At 43.8% G+C, this 18052-nt stretch overlaps 1 protein-coding gene across 1 annotated transcript; it reads left to right on the forward strand.

Moving 5' to 3' along the window:
• Positions 1–594: 594 nt before the first annotated feature.
• Positions 595–17850, forward strand: EED (embryonic ectoderm development). Its single transcript, XM_069969675.1, has 12 exons — positions 595–714; positions 7161–7313; positions 9769–9861; positions 9962–10027; positions 10473–10598; positions 10762–10843; positions 11899–11990; positions 13002–13135; positions 14280–14385; positions 14495–14653; positions 14899–14972; positions 17190–17850. Exons 1-12 carry the CDS (start codon positions 610–612, stop codon positions 17314–17316), a joined length of 1317 nt encoding a protein of 438 aa, XP_069825776.1. The 5' UTR covers positions 595–609; the 3' UTR covers positions 17317–17850.
• Positions 17851–18052: the final 202 nt, after the last annotated feature.

Raw genomic sequence — 18052 nt, forward strand, 5'->3', positions numbered from 1 at the left:
TTGGCTAAGCGGGCTGTTCAGGAGAAGCGTTCAGATGGGGACCTGGAGACACTACAGAAGGACACTGGAGAAGGAGTGCAGAGAGATAAGTATACGTTCTATATGTCTTTACGTTCTATAAAAGGGCAGCAATAGATAAAAATAATTAACGGGCCAGAGTAAGGGTTATTTTGCACGAAATTCTGACAATTTTTTCAAAACCATAAAAACACAGTTTTGCGGCCACTTTTAAAGCGACGACCCATATGATGTGGCTGATAGTGATAAAAATCCGCTGTTTTTGCCAATATTTACTGCCATTTTTTTGTCATTTTTACAGTCTCTTAACACAGTTATTTTACACCCACAATTCGTTCCCAATGGAAAAACACAGCAACAGAGGAGAATACAAAGCATGCTGGGAGTTGTAGTTTCTCCACAGGTTAGGGGTCACCGCTACAGACCACGGATCACGTGGGTGCCATGAAGAAACAAAAACAAAGTGAACTATACCTTCGCCTCGGAAAAGTTAGGGTTTCAGCTTCACGCATGCGCACTCCGCAGCTACAGATATAGTCACGTGTGCGCGGCGCCGGCGCGTCTCAGTGACGTCACGCCAGGCGCTGGAAGATGTCTGACGCTTCCGGTCGTGCGGCGGGAAACGAGATGCCGGCCAAGAAGCAGAAGCTGAGCAGCGATGAGAACAGTAACCCGGAGCTGTCTGGGGATGAAAACGTGAGAAAAACGCTCAGAGTGAACGGGGGTCAGACGTAGGCGGGGAATGGCGGTGACTGTGCCGGTTTAGCAGCCTGTGGCTGTAGAAGGAGCTGCCCGGTGACGCCTCACGGTTAAGATTGTGGCACTATAAGTTGCAGAATGTCTTGTTGCGGGGGAAGGAAGGACGTTGCGTTTGTCCCGCGGCTGCTTGGCGGGTCTGGTCATGCTGCAACTTGTGGTGCCACATGGCTGTGGGGAGGGCGCTCAGCAGGGCATGCTGGGACATGTAGTACCACAGGAGGTGGGCCAGTGTATGCTTTAGGAGGAGGAGGCGGGGCTTATACATAGGGAGGTGTCCATTCACTGACAACAAGCAGGAAATAAACAGGAATGTGAGGAATATTACAGGGATGGAGACATGTCCCCACAGTGACTAACGTGGCTTCTCCACCAGTGATCCCCAGCATGCCCTGACAGCCCAAAGCTTCTCCACCAGTGATCACCAGCAGCACTACAACTCCCAGCATGCCCTGACAGCCCAAAGCTTCTCCACCAGTGATCACCAGCACTACAACTCCCAGCATGCCCTGACAGCCCATAGCTTCTCCACCAGTGATCCCCAGCAGCACTACAGCTCCCAGCATGCTCTGACAGCCCATAGCTTCTGTATCAGTGATCCCCAGCAGCACTACAACTCCCAGCATGCCCTGACAGCCCATTACTTCTCCACCAGTGATCCCCAGCAGCACTACAGCTCCCAACATGCCCTGACAGCCCATAGCTTCTCCACCAGTGATCCCCAGCACTACAGCTCCCAGCATGCCCTGACAGCCCATAGCTTCTCCACCAGTGATCACCAGCACTACAACTCCCAGCATGCCCTGGCAGCCCATAGCTTCTGTATCAGTGATCCCCAGCAGCACTACAACCCCCAGCATGCCCTGACAGCCCATAGCTTCTCCACCAGTGATCCTCAGCACTACAGCTCCCAGCATGCCCTGACAGCCCATAGCTTCTCCACCAGTGATCCTCAGCACTACAGCTCCCAGCATGCCCTGGCAGCCCATAGCTTCTGTATCAGTGATCTCCAGCACTACAACACCCAGCATGCTGACAGCCCATAGCTTCTGTATCAGTGATCCCCAGCACTACAGCTCCCAGCATGCCCTGACAGCCCATAGCTTCTGTATCCGTGATCCCCAGCAGCACTACAGCCCCCAGCATGCCCTGACAGCCCATAGCTTCTCTATCAGTGATCATCAGCACTACAGCTCCCAGTATGCTCTGACAGCCCATAGCTTCTCCAGTGATTCCCAGCATGTCCTGACCGCCCATAGCTTCTCCACCAGTGGTCACCAGCACTACAGCTCCCAGCATGCCCTGACAGCCTATAGCTTCTGTATCAGTGATCCCCAGTACTATAACATCCAGCATGCCCTGACAGCCCATAGCTTCTGTATCAGTGATCCCCAGCACTACAGCTCCCAGCATGCCCTGACAGCCCATAGCTTCTCTTTCATTGATTCCCAGCACTATAATATCCAGCATGCCCTGACAGCCCATAGCTTCTCTGTCAGTGATTCCCAGCACTATAATATCCAGCATGCCCTGGCTATGTTCACACTGGCGTTATTCCCTCCGCCACAGTTGCATTTAGCTGTTCCGTTTTTAAAGTACATAAACAGAATATGACGTATCCATCTAAAGCCCAATGCATTTGTTTGTATTTTTATTGTGCTTCGTTTGCATGTATTCCGTCACTGTTCTGTTTTTTGTTTTTTTAAATGGAAAAAAAATTCTGCATGCTTTTTTTTTTTTTTTTTTTTTTTTTTTACATTTACATCCATTTGCAAGTTCACAGGCTTCATCAGCTTTGTCACTGAGCGTCGTACGCAGAAGAAAAGTGAGAAACTAAAGGAAAAAAATGAAGCAAACTAATAGACAAAAGTCAGGTTTTTTTTTTAAAGCCAAAATGAAAACGGACCATTAAAAAATATAAAAGTTTTGCAACCAGTTTGCATCAGTCTGCTCATCAGTTTATGCTTATCTGTTATATTCATATACACAGATCAGTTAGTAAATGAGAAAACAGCTAGTGTGAACCCAGCCTTAGTTGTGCAGAAGTTGGAGATCACTGTATCACATGACCAGATATCGCTATGCATGATTTGGGGGCTATCTTTGTTTTATTTAAAAAAAATTTTTTTTAACCCTTTTTACGATTTCCACTTCCTCTTTTAAATTAAACTCCTGCAGTAGCATGGTATTCCCATGTCAAAGGGATATGGTATATAGCGAGGATATGTCATCAGTTTATAATAGTTGGAAACCAAGTGCTGTGTATCTGTGCGTCCCCTTCTGCTTTCACTGGGGGGTGAACACCCAGACCCCGACCTATTAAAGCTTTTGAAACATGAAATTTTTAAGTGACGTTGACACTTTGTCCTGTTTTCTCTTCTTGTCACTTTTATCTTCACATGTTTTGCAACAGTGCCCTATTGTGTGTAGTTTGTGCTGAGTTGCTTTACGGCAGATGAGGAGTATTTTCTACTAGAAGTAAATATTGTGTTGGATTCCTCTCATCGGGATAGGACTAATTTATCGTTGCAATCTTACTATAAACTCATGTGTTACAGCGCAGGACCCCCTCCCCCCAGTATGAGGAGGTGACTGATGTACGTTATCCAGGCGCTGTGTGATGTGGGGACTGGGGGGGAGGGGGGAATTGATGGGCAGCCACCATGTGGTTTCCTTATGACGCTCAGTTTTTCCCCCCATTGAAGTCTTGAGTTGAGGTCTGATGTACGAGTTTCAGGTTAAGCGAAGATGCGGTTGGATCATTTGCATGTGTATGTTGTAAAGCAGACTCTGAAGTAGGTTGTGTTTAGTTTCAAATACCATTTGAGGTTCTTATGATCCAGTTATCTGAGTGGTCCGGTTGGGGTTTTGCAGATGGTGGATGTTTCTTTTCTGTTTGGTGTGTGCTTAAGGGTCTGTTCACACGTACAGACTCGCTGCGTAAAACTCGCACAGAACTCGCATGAAAGTAGCTGCGTTTTTTGAGGTGTTGAACTTGCCTGTGAAAATCAAAACTCGCATGTAAAAATGGCACCAAACACGCAGCGAGAATACACATACATTGACTTAATAGCAATCAGTATCACTGTGGATTTATGTGCGAGAAACTCACAGCGATACATACGCAGCGAGTCTGTACGTGTGAACAAACCCTAAAGGGGTTGTCCATAGCTACTTTCTTCCAGAAACAGCACCAACCCTTTCCTCAGGTTGCATGGGATTCTGCACGTCTGTTCCATTGAAGTAAATGCAGCTGAACTACAATACCACTAATAACCTGGACACAGAGGTGATGCTGTTTTAGCAAGAAAGTAGCTGTGCTTTTTCTAATGCTGGATATACCCCATTTAAAAACCTGCAGAAGGTCTCTTTATATATTAGGGTTATTTCTTCTCCTATTTGCAAACACATACGCTCAACCTATATGAGCATGCATGTGTATGGGGGGTGTCAGAACATAGTATAGATGTACGCTGGTCAACATCGACCTTAAAACATGGTGAGCCTATACATTTACCTATATGGGTTTATTATTTTTAAAGGGGTTATCCAGCGCTACAAAAACATGGCCACTTTCCCCCTACTGTTGTCTCCAGTTTGGGTGGGGTTTTGAAACTCAGTTCCATTGAAGTAAATGGAGCTTAATTGCAAACTGCACCTGACCTGGAGACAACAGTAGGGGGAAAAGTGGCCATGTTTTTGTAGCGCTGGATAACCCCTTTCAGGGTATAAACCCACACACCGTATATGCAGCGTATTTACTGCTGCGATACGCAGCAAAATCGCAGCAGATTAGATCTAAATAACTGAACACAGCATCAAATCTGTACCAACAAATCTGCTGCGTATTTGTTGCATATCTGCTGCATATACGGTGTGTGGGTTTATACCCTAATGCCACCTTTTAGAGCTGACGGGACTGTGCAGCCCCCATGACAAGAGACACAAGCAGGTGATAAAGAGCAGACACCGTCCATGACCAGCTCTTCATGGCAGGACTAGTGGGAAAAGCCTGTGTACTCGCCTCTCCATGTTCCTGTGTCACACACAAGCTTATAGACACACTACCTATAACAGAGCATAGATTGTCCATATGCACATGCCAAGAATATTTTACCTATATATTTTACCCATACATTTTATGCTGGAAAAGTAAACAACTTTTTACTGAATTCAAAATACTTCATTTCCCAAAAAAAAAAAAAACAATGAAAACAATTAAAAAAAAATATATACATAAAAGTATTGGATAGGTGCAGAGCAACAGCACAGCTGTGTATATGTATCGAATGTGCAGGCATGCAAGCAAAGTGCTCATGTGTAATATTACATCATAGCACGTCCATAATAAACATCCCCGACCAGCAGCGGCGATAGTGGTCACATAGTAAACAATTGCACTGCAAACGCACTCACCCAATGCTGCATCTCGCCTGAGGCTTTATAAGCTTAAAGGCCCTATTCCACGGGATGATTATCGTCCGTAACAGCCGATATCGCCCGAAACAGTGAATATCAGCCGAATACGGACTATAATCGTTCCGTGGAATACGCAACGATCAGCAGACATCGTTCATGTCGGCTGATCGTTGTAGCAGTTTGTCTTTCAACGTGTTGAAAGACAAGCAACTTATATAGCAGCGATCTGGTGCCGCCGCTCTGTGTAATAGGAGCGGCAGCAGCAGACCGCCGCTATATCCTATGGGCTGTCTGGACAATCAGCGATCACCTAGGCAACTCCCCCCGCTCTTCCCGGACTCACCCGCTCACTGCAACCGCGTGAAATAGCGGCAGCAGCGAACTGGGTCTGAAGAGCAAACAAGGTCTGACAGCGCTAGTTTGCTCCTCAGAGTCGGACCGTGGAATACGGCCTTTATAGGATTGTCCACACTTGATAGATTAATGCCCCTATTTCACGGGTCGATAGAGGAGCAAACGAGCGCTCTCATCGCTCGTTTGCTCCTCGTTCCCCGCTCGCTGCCGCCGCTATTCAACGCGGCTGCAGCGAGCGGGAGGGGGCGGCGGGGAGCTGCGGGGGGGCTGCCCGGGGGATCACTGATCGTCCGGGCAGCCCATAGGATATAGCAGCGTCTGCTGCCGACGCTCCTATTCAAAGGAGCGACGGCAGCAGATCGCTGCTATATCAGTCGCTTGTTTTTCAACATGTTGAAAAAACAAGCGACTGCAATGATCAGCCGACATGAACGATGTCGGCTGATCGTTGCACTCTATTCCACGGGACGATTATCGTTCGTACTGGCCCATATCGGCCGAATACGGACGATAATCATTCCGTGGAATAGGGCCTTAAGGGCCCTATTATGCGCACACATATCCGACAGATTTTTTTCAGCCAAGGCTAGGTATGCATTTGAATAGAGGAGAAATCTCAGTCTTTCTTTTATGACCTGTTCTTGGCTTTGGCTTCAAAAATCTGTCAGATATCTGTGTAAAGGGGCCCTTAGATCCATGAACACTTTGGCTGTCTAGGGAGTTGATGGGAGTTGTAATTTTCAACTGGTTGGGATCTCAGTGCTGAGACTTATAATGTTGTTTACACAGACAGATTTATCTGACAAATTTTTTAAGTCAAAGCCAGCTCACAAAAAACAAGACTTGAGATTTCTCCTCCGGCCACCAATCAAAACGTTTTTTTTTTTTCCTTTTAGTGACAGTAACTCACGGTTATGTTCTCAGGGGTCATAACATTATTAGACTCGTCCTATGGCCTTTTGTGTTGCAGACCCCACATTGAATTATGCACAGAGGTACACAGGCCAGTTTTTAATATGTATTATGGAAGAAGTACGGTCAGAGCAGCTCAGACATTGGATAAAATGACTCGGTATGGAGCTGATTTTACTATTTGATTTCTTGGTAATGTATTACAAACCAAATCCTGTGTAAGGTAAGAGATAGAAGGAAAGGAGGATGACTTGCTCCATCTGACTACACTGGGTTTGTTTGTAGTCTGTTACCCTGGAGATACACAGTTCTGAATGGGATTTGTAGACTGAAAACATATTTATAAATTCAGTAGGCAATGTTGCTTAATTTTTATTCTTTATTCATTGGTTGTGTGAGACTGCAATGTATTGACATGTCTATATACCAGTATGTTACCTCTTGTATGACTATACTCACTGCATAATATAAGACTATATCTAAGCTTATTTCCAGCCAGCTCTGGTGCTATGACATAGTCTCAGTGCTGACTGTTTTACAGGGCATCCCTGTGATTTGTAATAGGGCAGAAATATAAAATATCTGTAGATAGGTCAGGTGTGCATGGGCAGATAGCTATGTGTATAGTGAGCTTTACTGGAGCATTTCCCTGCCTGTTACTTGTAGTTCCTAGACATCACATTTTATATCTGTGTTCACAGGATGACACTGTCAGTATAGAAAGTGGAACCAACACAGAACGGCCGGATACACCCACAAATACTGCAAATGCCCCCGGCAGGAAGAGTTGGGGCAAAGGAAAATGGAGATCGAAGAAGTGTAAATACTCATTTAAATGTGTGAACAGCTTGAAGGTAAGTCCCTGAATGTTGTATTTACTGGGCCTATTCCACGGCCCGATGATCGTTGAGCAAGGGCTGCAAGGGCATCGTTACCGATGTCCTTGCAGCATACATTACCTGTCCAGGCTTCTTCTCCGCGCTGTCTTCATCCCCGGGTCCCGCGTGCTCTATCTTCAGAATGGCCGGTCAGCTGACAGGCCACACTCAGCCAATCACAGGCCGCGGCGGTCCCGGCCTGTGATTGGCTGAGCGCTCTGTCAGCTGACCGGCCATTCTGAAGATAGAGCACGCGTGACCCGGGGATGAAGACAGCGCGGAGAAGAAGCCTGGACATGTAATGTATGCTGTTGCTTGTCAAATCGTCAGTCGCCCGCCGCGCACCGCTATTCAACCGTAGCGATGCGCGGTGGGGGAACGATGATTTTAGGTCTGGCCCTAAATGAATCATCAATCATCGGCTGATCGTTCTCTCTATTTCACCGAACGATAATCGGCCGAATGGGGCTGATCCGGACGATTATCGTTACTGTGGCCCTAAGGGTCCATTTACACAGAAAGATTATCTGACAGATTATCTGCCAAAGATTTGAAGCCAAAGCCAGGAATGGACTATAAACAGAGATCAGGTCATAAAGGAAATCCTGAAATTTCTCCCCTTTTCAGATCCATTCCTGGCTTTAGCTTTAGATCTTTGGCAAATAATCTGTCAGATAATCTCCCTGTGTAAATAGACCCTAACTATCGGGGATTGGTTACAACCTACTGAACTGGATTATAAGTAGTTGCTGGTAATTTCTCCAGGTCTGGGTGGCTCAATCCTTTTCATTAGAGATGAGCGGACCTGAAGCATACGCAGAATTTGATTACCACTGGCTGAAGAAGTTCGATGCTGCCTGGATACATGGATACAGCCATAGGCCATAGTCTGTATCCATGTTTTCCAGGATTCCCTAGGGCTGCATCCAACTTCTCCAGCCATCGGTAATCAAGTGCGGAATGGTCATGTTCGTAGAGCTGCTGAAAACATACCCAAGTCCCTGACAGAAAGAAAAGAACCAATTTTATTACTTCTCCTTTGATCGAACTGTGTTAGATTGGAGATGGTATCTTTGTCCACAAGGGGGCACAGTCATTAACTGCTTATAGATACATGATCTACAATATATGAGATGTAATAAAGGTGCAGGGGTGTTATACCATATGTAATGCAATCAAGAAACAATATACCAGTACAGTACTGTGTAATCTACCCTAGTACAACAAATAAAGCACACTCCAATAGCATAATATAAAGGCTCCTCCTAACAAAACAACAATCGGAATAATGAATTGTCTATCTTTGATCTGTATGACATTCAGACCTGCAGAATCTAAGTAGTACAATATATATGATTTACAAGTAATAATATGGCATTTATGTTGTATAATGAAGCTACGAAATACCATGTAAAATGGTACAAAGGTGGTACTATATTGATACGCTAGGCCTGTATAGAAATGATACAATGTGCCTATATAGTAATGGTACACTAGGCCCATATATTAGTTATACACATCCTTATTATACAGTAAGAGTAATGCTATATATGCTATTAACACATAACTGAATGGTTCTGTTTATTGGCAGTATATGTCCTAAATAGTTGTTGGTGAGAGCTCCATCCAGGTTTCATCAGGTGGACATTTTCCATGTAGCTGTATCACTCAGGAGTGGAAGAACCCCCAGAGAAATAACCTCTTAGGATCCATGGCACCACAAATTCCCCCTTCTTGTTAGTGAATTAAAACTAATGCAGTAACAGGGTATTCCCATGTCAAAGTCATGGTATATAGGTAGGATATATCATCAGTTTATTATAGTTGGAAACCAAGTGCTGTGTACCTGTGCATCCCCTTCTGCTTTCACTGGGAGGGCCAAACACCCAGACCCCGACCAATCAAAAATATTGACATGTGAAATCACCTGAATCATGGAATAAAAAGAATAATTTGTATCTCTAAGCTTCTTACCTTTATCCTCGTGGCTGGTTTCAGGATATTAGAAGATTATTTAAAATGCTAATAAGATGTTTTGCCTTACTGGGGGCAAGGCAAACAATCTGCTCTGGCCGTCCTAATAAAGACTAGTTAGGAGGCACAGGGCAGATGGGTGTGCTGAGGGCAGTAGCCCCGCCCCCAGTAGGGCAAAGCGCCTAAATTGCATATTAAATAGACTTCTAAAATTCTGAAAAAGGCAGCGAGGGTGAAGGTAAGAAACTTCAATGGCAAGTGCCCCGTGTGCTATAGGGAGATATCAGCAGGTCAAATGCTTCAAAGCTGTATATAGTTTCTCTTTAATACTCGTCTATATAAAGGACTGATTCCTGGTAAGGCCTGCTGCTTGGGTATAAACTAGTGTTGTGTTTCCTATCGTGTTAGCAGAAGTCTGAGGAGCATTGGTCTTATGATTTCTTTGTGTGTTTTGCAGGAAGACCACAACCAGCCCCTTTTTGGAGTGCAATTCAACTGGCACAGTAAGGAGGGCGATCCCTTGGTGTTTGCTACTGTTGGCAGTAACAGGGTAAGTGCTGGACACTTGTGCTAGGTTTGCTCTATCAGTCATAGGCGGCTTCTGTCACCTATTACTGACTGCGACTTTCACTGTCTCATTTTCCTTGCAGGTCACGTTGTATGAATGTCACTCACAAGGAGAAATCCGATTACTGCAGTCATACGTGGATGCCGATGTATCCTTTAATGTGGGGCAGAGCAGTAATGAGTTGCAGTATCGCTCAGGGCATTACTCAACCTTCCACAGACCCACGAGCCATTGTTAAGCCCCAGCTACCATGGGAGCCCATTGGTATTCAGCTATTGCAATACAGGAATACATATGGGCATCTAGAGAGTCCCATTTCTCTGTATAGCATTTGCTATTGTCTGTGACACCTAGAGGATTAAAGCTGTAAGATTGGACGTCTCTGATCCTGGGCATTAGAGCAAAGTTGTCATCTATACATACAGCCAGCATCCATAAAGAACAAACTACCCACCTTGATGTAGAATTACAGAGAGGGCAGGATGGGGGTCAGTATGTAACAAGGAGCTTGTGCATTGTCCACGTTCTGCACTGATATGTTCTTGCATGATGTCCAGTTTTTGTAAGTTTAACTCCTTAAGTGTAAGAATTAGGCAGATGAGAACTTCTACACCTGTGCGTGGACTTATGACAGCAACACAAGTCACCCACTCCTGGCAGTGGCCGGCTCCCGGGGAATTATCCGGATAATAAATCCCATCACTATGCAGTGTATCAAGGTATGGGCTGTAGGGATTAGATATGTATGTCCTGTGGTGGCCAGACACTTTTCTGCCATGGGATTCTATCCATTTTTTATATTGCTGTCTATATGTTTGCATTGCCTGAGTGTAGAGACTAGACAAGAGGAAATAATCATGATGTCTCTTTCCATCTTCGCAGCACTATGTCGGCCACGGCAATGCCATCAATGAACTCAAATTTCATCCCCGAGATCCAAACCTCCTGTTGTCTGTCAGCAAAGGTAATCTACTGTACAACATAGTAACGGGAGCGAAGAGAATAGCTGACTGTACATTGTAAAAGTGGGCCAGACCCAACGAGATTCATCTAGAAGGGGCAGAGCTGAGGACAAATCATACAGTCATACCGTGAAGTATACAGCATAACTGTAGCGCTTACCATTAACAACCATGACGTTTTCTAGTGCTATGTAAGGGTGCGTTCACACCTACAGGATCTGCAGCAGATTTCAAATCATATCTGGGCCATTTAATTCTGCTGCGATCCTGTGCGTGTTAACACACCCTAAAAGCCAATTTATAATGCAACCATGTAATATCCTTGTATGTCAAATCCTCAGCTGTCAAGATCTCTTGCTTACTGTGATATAATTGAAATAACTTGTGCCATTCTATAGGAGATTTTAGTATTTAGTGATTTGTTATAAAGCAAGTCCTTTAGGAATACAATGCCAATAGTTAGCTTACTAAACACCTCAGATTGTCTGCTGAACACGCTTAATTCGGTAGGATCAGCAGATCATCTTAGGTTTATTAGAGACTACCTGACTTCCCCTGACGTCTGCAAAAGGATCTGGCATCTTGTATTTCATTATGCCCAATCTTTTTAAGATGGGTCTCTGCCAAAGGAAGCCGCCTCTGCTGGCCTTATTCAGAGTACATGCTTGCACAGTTAAGCCCAGCATGCATGTAGGTATGTGGGTATCGGGAGAGATAGTGGTCAGCCAACCAAGCAGTGTATGTCCAGTAAACTTCAGCGATTTCTAATAAAACAGCTGTCGATTACAAGTTTTAGGATTCCCCTCTGAAGACTGACACAGTCCAGACTTCTCTAGGGAATCCTAAAAAGTTTTAGGATTTGGAATATTACAATGCATTGTCATGGATTAGAAAAAAGCGGAGTTTATTAAGGGTGTAGACAACACTGTGTGCAGCCCGTGGGCAGGGAAGACTTTTGAAAAAAAATAAAAAAATAATCCTTTACCGAAGTGTATTGTACATCTGAGGAGATGTTTCATCCCAGCATTGTTTCAGTTTAACCCTTTTGTTTCTGCAGATCATGCACTGAGGTTATGGAATATACAGACAGATACGCTTGTGGCTATATTCGGAGGTGTGGAAGGTCACAGAGATGAAGTATTGAGTGCAGTAAGTCCCTTATATTATCACCTTATTCTTATTCCTGCGGAGAGATCACTATCTCTGCTTAACAGTTCCAATCTACACAGTAATAGGATGAGCATTACACTTTACTGTAAGATATTTACTTACCTGGTAGAGAGAAACTATAGGAAGCAAATAACAATGGGGATGATAGATTTAAACATCATGATCTGAAGAATGGCCTTAGGCCTTCATCTTACTCTAAGGTTTTTTTTTTAAAAAAAAAACATTGGAAGATTTGTCAGCCGCGGGCAGCTGCAAACAACCGCTGACTAGCGAGATCGGCGCTCGTTTGCAGTGCTTTTACGCGGTACAACAAATCGAGCGTCCAGGCTGCACGAATGATCCTTGTATAGGCTCATGCAGACATACAAACTGACAGTGCAGATATATTTATATCCATGCTGTCAGTTTCCAGATCGTGCAGCAGTACATACTTACCTAGTGTGCTGCTGTGATCCGGAATCCTGTTCTCTGGCTCTCCTGTCCAGCTGCTGTTTTTAGGCCCCGCCTCCTCCTGCTGTCTGTCATTCTGGAGGAGATGGTGGCCAGAACAAACGACGGCTGGACAGGAGAGCCAGAGAACAGTATGCCGGATCACAGTAGCTGCCCACTAGGCAAGTATGTGGGACCAATGACAATAAATTTGGAAGAATGTTCTAAACAGACGATCAGCTGAGGATTGTGTTTTCCTGCTCCACAGGGTGATTATTGGCTTCTGGACCATTTCTAGCAACGCCCCCTGGTCAATAAACGGCCCCTGTGAAAGGCCTTTTAATTAACAGGATTATTGTCCAACACATAACTTTGAGAAAGGCTCCCACCATCTGCCACTGTGTAATTGCTATTTGTTGTCCATTGAGTCATTTTACAAAAAATATAGAGTAAGCAATATAGGAACACAGTACAAATAAGTAGGAAGGTGTGTAGTTTGTCTCTGATGTACAGGACTCTCACTGTCAGTCACTGATATTTCTTTATTTTCCTCCCCTTTAGGATTATGATCTTCTAGGAGAGAAGATAATGTCCTGCGGAATGGATCATTCCCTCAAACTGTGGAGACTCAACTCCAAAAGGATGAAAGTCGCCATAAGGGAATCCTATGAGTATAATCCCAACAAGACAAACAGGTGATTGTGGAGCTAATCCTGATACCACAGGGGCTCAATCTTTGCATTGAAACACAGATAGACCAAGTTTATGGTGTGTGTGTTTTTAACCCTTTAAGGTTTAGGCATTAATGACGCACCACATTATATTTTTATTTTTTGCAGCAATACATTTTTATATATTTTTTTAAATACATACATTGAAAAAAAATAAACCGTTAAATATATCCTTTAAATGATTACTGACAACTTTTAAAAAACATTTTATTTGTGTCCTTGTTTCTTTAAAAAAAACTTTTGCAGTGTTCTAGGGGCATTTTAAAAGTTTGAATCAGTTGGGGTGTGGTTAGACGTAGCCAGTAGAAGTGTGCGGCTAAGCTCTTCGATTCCCATCTCACTGCAGTCTTAGTCTCCAGCAGTGAGATGGAACAGGCAGCAAGCTGGGGAGGGAAGTGCTCAGCCGTGTGCTTCTCCTGGCTCACTTCTAAGTTATCTAAGATTAGAAAAACATAATTACTTTCTTCCAAAAACCGCTTTATCCCCGTTGTTGGGTTTTACAACTTCGCTCTGTCCACTTTAATAGAACTGAGCTAAAATAACACAAACGGAGGGCAGGGGCGGTGCCGTTTCTGGAGGAAGCGGCTGTTTTTTCCTAATCCTGAATAACCCAACTAAGACCCCAACTGATTAATACTTTTGACCTGTCTCTAGGACTCTGTCTAAATATATATAATTTTTTTTTTTCAGTCAGTGCCAATTTATTCTTATTAACAGCTTATTTGACATCTTTCCTTGCCTGTTATATGTTGATGTTCTTCTGTTTACTAACACCATGATCTGTGTCGCTGTGATACAGGCTGGACTATCTTGCACACACAGCAGACAATGCTCCACTTTACTCTATGGGGGAGATTTATGAAAGGGTGTAAATATACACCTGGTGTAAACTGCCCACAGCAGCCAATCACAGCTCCTCTCTTGTTCTACCAGAGCTGAAAGCTGAGCTGTGATTGGTTGCTGTGAGCAGTTTACACCAGGTGTATATTTACATCCTTTCATAAATCTCCCCCTTTAATGGTGTTGTTTGTTCCGTCACTGTTCATTATACTGGTGACTGATCTGAGAGAATATGGGTTTCTCATCTTGTTTGCTTGTTTTCCCACAGACCATTTATTTCACAGAAGATCCACTTCCCAGACTTTTCCACAAGAGACATTCACAGAAATTATGTGGACTGTGTGAGGTGGCTGGGGGACCTGATATTGTCTAAGGTGAGCATATAGGTGTGACTATTCTAAGTCCTGTGATATATAGGGCTGGTTTTGTATTTCGACATTCCATAAACTTATGACAAGATGTAATGAGGATTTTGCCTTTCAGTCCTGTGAAAATGCCATTGTGTGCTGGAAACCGGGTAAAATGGAGGACGACATTGACAAAATCAAGCCGAGCGAGTCTAATGTGACCATCCTAGGGAGGTTTGACTACAGCCAGTGTGATATCTGGTACATGAGATTCTCCATGGACTTCTGGCAAAAGGTCTGCTATAGCGCCTGCCTTCTAGGGTTATTCAGAGCACAGTCACTGGTGATGGGGGGAGGGGAGGCATACTTTTAAATACGGTACATTATGTAAACTACACTGTTGTGATATCCTGATTGTTATGCTTTAAGTATTTATAGGAGCGCAATGTATTGTAGAACCAATAGTATTTTCTACTAGACAATGGTGAGAATCTGCTGCATCTTCCTTGAAGGTAATAGATAATCTATTTCTCTGTGCAGATGCTTGCACTCGGGAACCAAGTGGGAAAGCTGTATGTCTGGGACCTGGAGGTGGAGGATCCACACAAAGCCAAGTAGGTTCTGCTCTTCTGATCCCAGATCCAAGAGGTCATTTTAGATATGTTCTCCAAGGAGTATTGTTAAAAAACAGGGGGTCTGCAAACTGTGGCTGTCTGGGCCTGCTGAGAGTTGTAGCTTTGCAACAGCTGGAGAGCCACAGGTTGAAGACCACTGTTGTACATTATAGCAATAGATCCAGTTACAATAATCTTCCCATATGTCATGCACAGAGGGGATAACACATGGAAAGTCTGACAACTTGCACTGAAGTTTATTAGTGCAGATCTCAAATGTTATACACATAGGTCCTCGGAAATCCATGACTGTATATTGTCAGATCCATAGTAAGAACAATTATGCTGTGCACCAGGCTTTGGAAGTAAGTAGACTTCACTTATGTTATCTGTATCTATAACTTGGCAGAAGTATATAGTCCAGTAGTCAGACACCTACTAGTGCCATCACACTTAAAGGAGAAGTCCGGTGAAAATTTTTATTAAAGTATTGTATTGCCCCCCCCCCCCCCCCCCCCCCCCCCCCCCAAAAAAAAAGTTATACAAATCACCAATATACACTTATAACAGGAAATACACAGTGTTTTTTTTTTCCCTGCACTTACTACTACTGCATCAAGGCTTCACTTCCTGGATAACATGGTGATGTCACTTCCTGGATAACATGGTGATGTCACTTCCTGGATAAAATGGTGATGTCACTTCCTGGATAACATGGTGATGTCACTTCCTGGATAAAATGGTGATGTCACGACCCGACTCCCAGAGCTGTGCGGGCTGTGGCTGCTGGAGAGGATGACAGGACACTGGGGGGACACTGAGCATCCCTCTGCCATCATCCTCTCCAGCAGCCACAGTCCGCACAGCTCTGGGAGTCGGGTCGTGACATCACCATGTTATCCAGGAATTGACATCACCATGTTATCCAGGAAGTGAAGCCTTGATGCAGTAGTAAGTGCAGGGAAAAAAGCACTTTATAAGCATTTCCCGTAATAAGTGTATATTGGGGATTTGTATAACTTTAGGGGGGCAATACAATATTTCAATAAAAATTTTTGCCTGACTTCTCCTTTTAAAGCATTATCCAGAAGCAGGAATTCTGGAAACATAAGATTCCATATTGTGCAGAAATCTGATTGCTGGTAATTTTCTCCTGGTAGTTTATCTTTGGTGAATATGATGCCGCATTTGAAGCAGTGGATATTCTATATTCTTTAGTACTGAGAATTTTGCTTCACCTAAAGGGAATTTGCCATGTCACTTTAGCCCCCTAAGTTCCCGCCATGCATTTATTACAGGACCCCCTGTAAGTGAATTACAAGTGAAGAGTCCTGGGGGTGCTGCTACAGTCAGGAGTCAGGTAGTGCAGTCTATAGCCTGACCCCTCAAGGGTTTACTGACCTCCTTCTGGCTTCTCTTCTTCACTACTAGTCTCTTACACAACGTGTACATGCTATGTTGTACTCCCTGGGTCTGCACCTTTCAGCGACAGTGTATAAACCTAGAACACCCTGTTTTCTTTAAAAAGGTATTCCGGCAAAATCGTTTTTCTTTCAAATCATCTGGTGTCAGTAAGTTTTAGAGATTTGTAATTTACTTCAAAATCTCAATTCTTCCAGTACTTATCGGCTGCTATATATTCTGTACAACACTTTCCTGCAGGACATGGTAGAAGATTTGATGTTTTTGAATAGAAGTAAATTACATTTCTGTATAACTTTCTGACCCCAGTTAATTTGAAAGTTTGTTGTTTTTTTTTGCTAAAGTTCCGCTTTAAGGCTATGTTGAAATTAAGTCGGTGGCCGCCATTATTTAAAACAATGGCCGTTGTTTTGTAATCTGCCATTATTTGCAGTTACATGGAGGTCATCCATTCAATTTCATTAGTGTGTGAACATAGCCCTTCTGTGTCAGTCCACTCCTGGTTTTGGTTGAAAAATACAGACCAAAATACAGAGCAAAAATACTGCATGGGAACATAGCCTAAAGCTGTAATCGCATGCTTGTTTTACCGCAAGTCATCAAGAAGGTCTCTCGTGGCTTCTCACCGCTCCACCAGGTTTCCCTATCCCTAAACAGGGTGATGGGATGGAGAGTAGCCACAGGCGCTGGCCCAATGACAGATTAGGTGGTTCCCTTAGGCAAAGCAGATGGCCAAGACAACGGCTTCTGCCTCTTAAGGACATTGATATTACCTCCCATATTCTCTCTTTGCAGGTGCACAACACTCACTCACCCCAAATGCGTGGCGGCAATCCGACAGACCAGCTTCAGCAGAGACAGCAGCATTCTCATAGCAGTATGCGATGACGCCACCATCTGGCGCTGGGACCGGCTCAGGTGAAGCCCCCTTCCCCTTTCATCCTCCGATCGATGAGAGACCAATGTGGTGTAACGTGCTGTGTCTGGCGACTAATGTTTGTAGGAGGCTTGTCAGCCGAAGCTGAGTTTAGTGAACCCTGTTCTTCTCTGTACTGTTTTCTCGCTACAATTCAGCTGCTTTTAATAAAAATTTATTTTTGTACAGCTTTCTGTAACGTCTGTAATGTTTTTACGGATTTTAATGTATTTACTGTCTGATGTATATGCCGTTTGTATGATTGTGAGACCCCCGCACCCGTCGGGAAGACGGAACGGTTATGTTCCGCTCTTTGTAAATATCTTGTTTTGTAGCCTTTTAAAGTAGTTGTTAATTTAAGAATATCGTGTTTTGATGGTTACGGACTGTAACGTTCAAAATGGACTAAATCCAAAAAAAAAAAAAGAAAAAAAAATTATATATATATATTTTTTTTTTAACTGCTCGCAAGAGGCTGAAAGTAAGTATCACCATGCATCATGTAATGGAGAAACAATAAAGTGAAATTAACAGTGAAAATCTGACTTGTCTATTTTGTGGTTAACCTTTTTGCTCTTTATTTAAAGGGGCACATCACACTAGGGGCTTACGTTTAGAATATTTCGGTAAGTTCTGTTTGGTGTATGCATCATTTATACATGGTGCTATAATGCCTAAGAGGTATTCCTATCAGAACTAATATAGTTACAGTGGTGCCTTGGATTACGAACAGTTCGTTCCG

Source organism: Dendropsophus ebraccatus, chromosome 5 (assembly GCF_027789765.1).
Source record: "Dendropsophus ebraccatus isolate aDenEbr1 chromosome 5, aDenEbr1.pat, whole genome shotgun sequence".
Classification (NCBI taxonomy): Eukaryota; Metazoa; Chordata; class Amphibia; order Anura; family Hylidae; genus Dendropsophus; species Dendropsophus ebraccatus.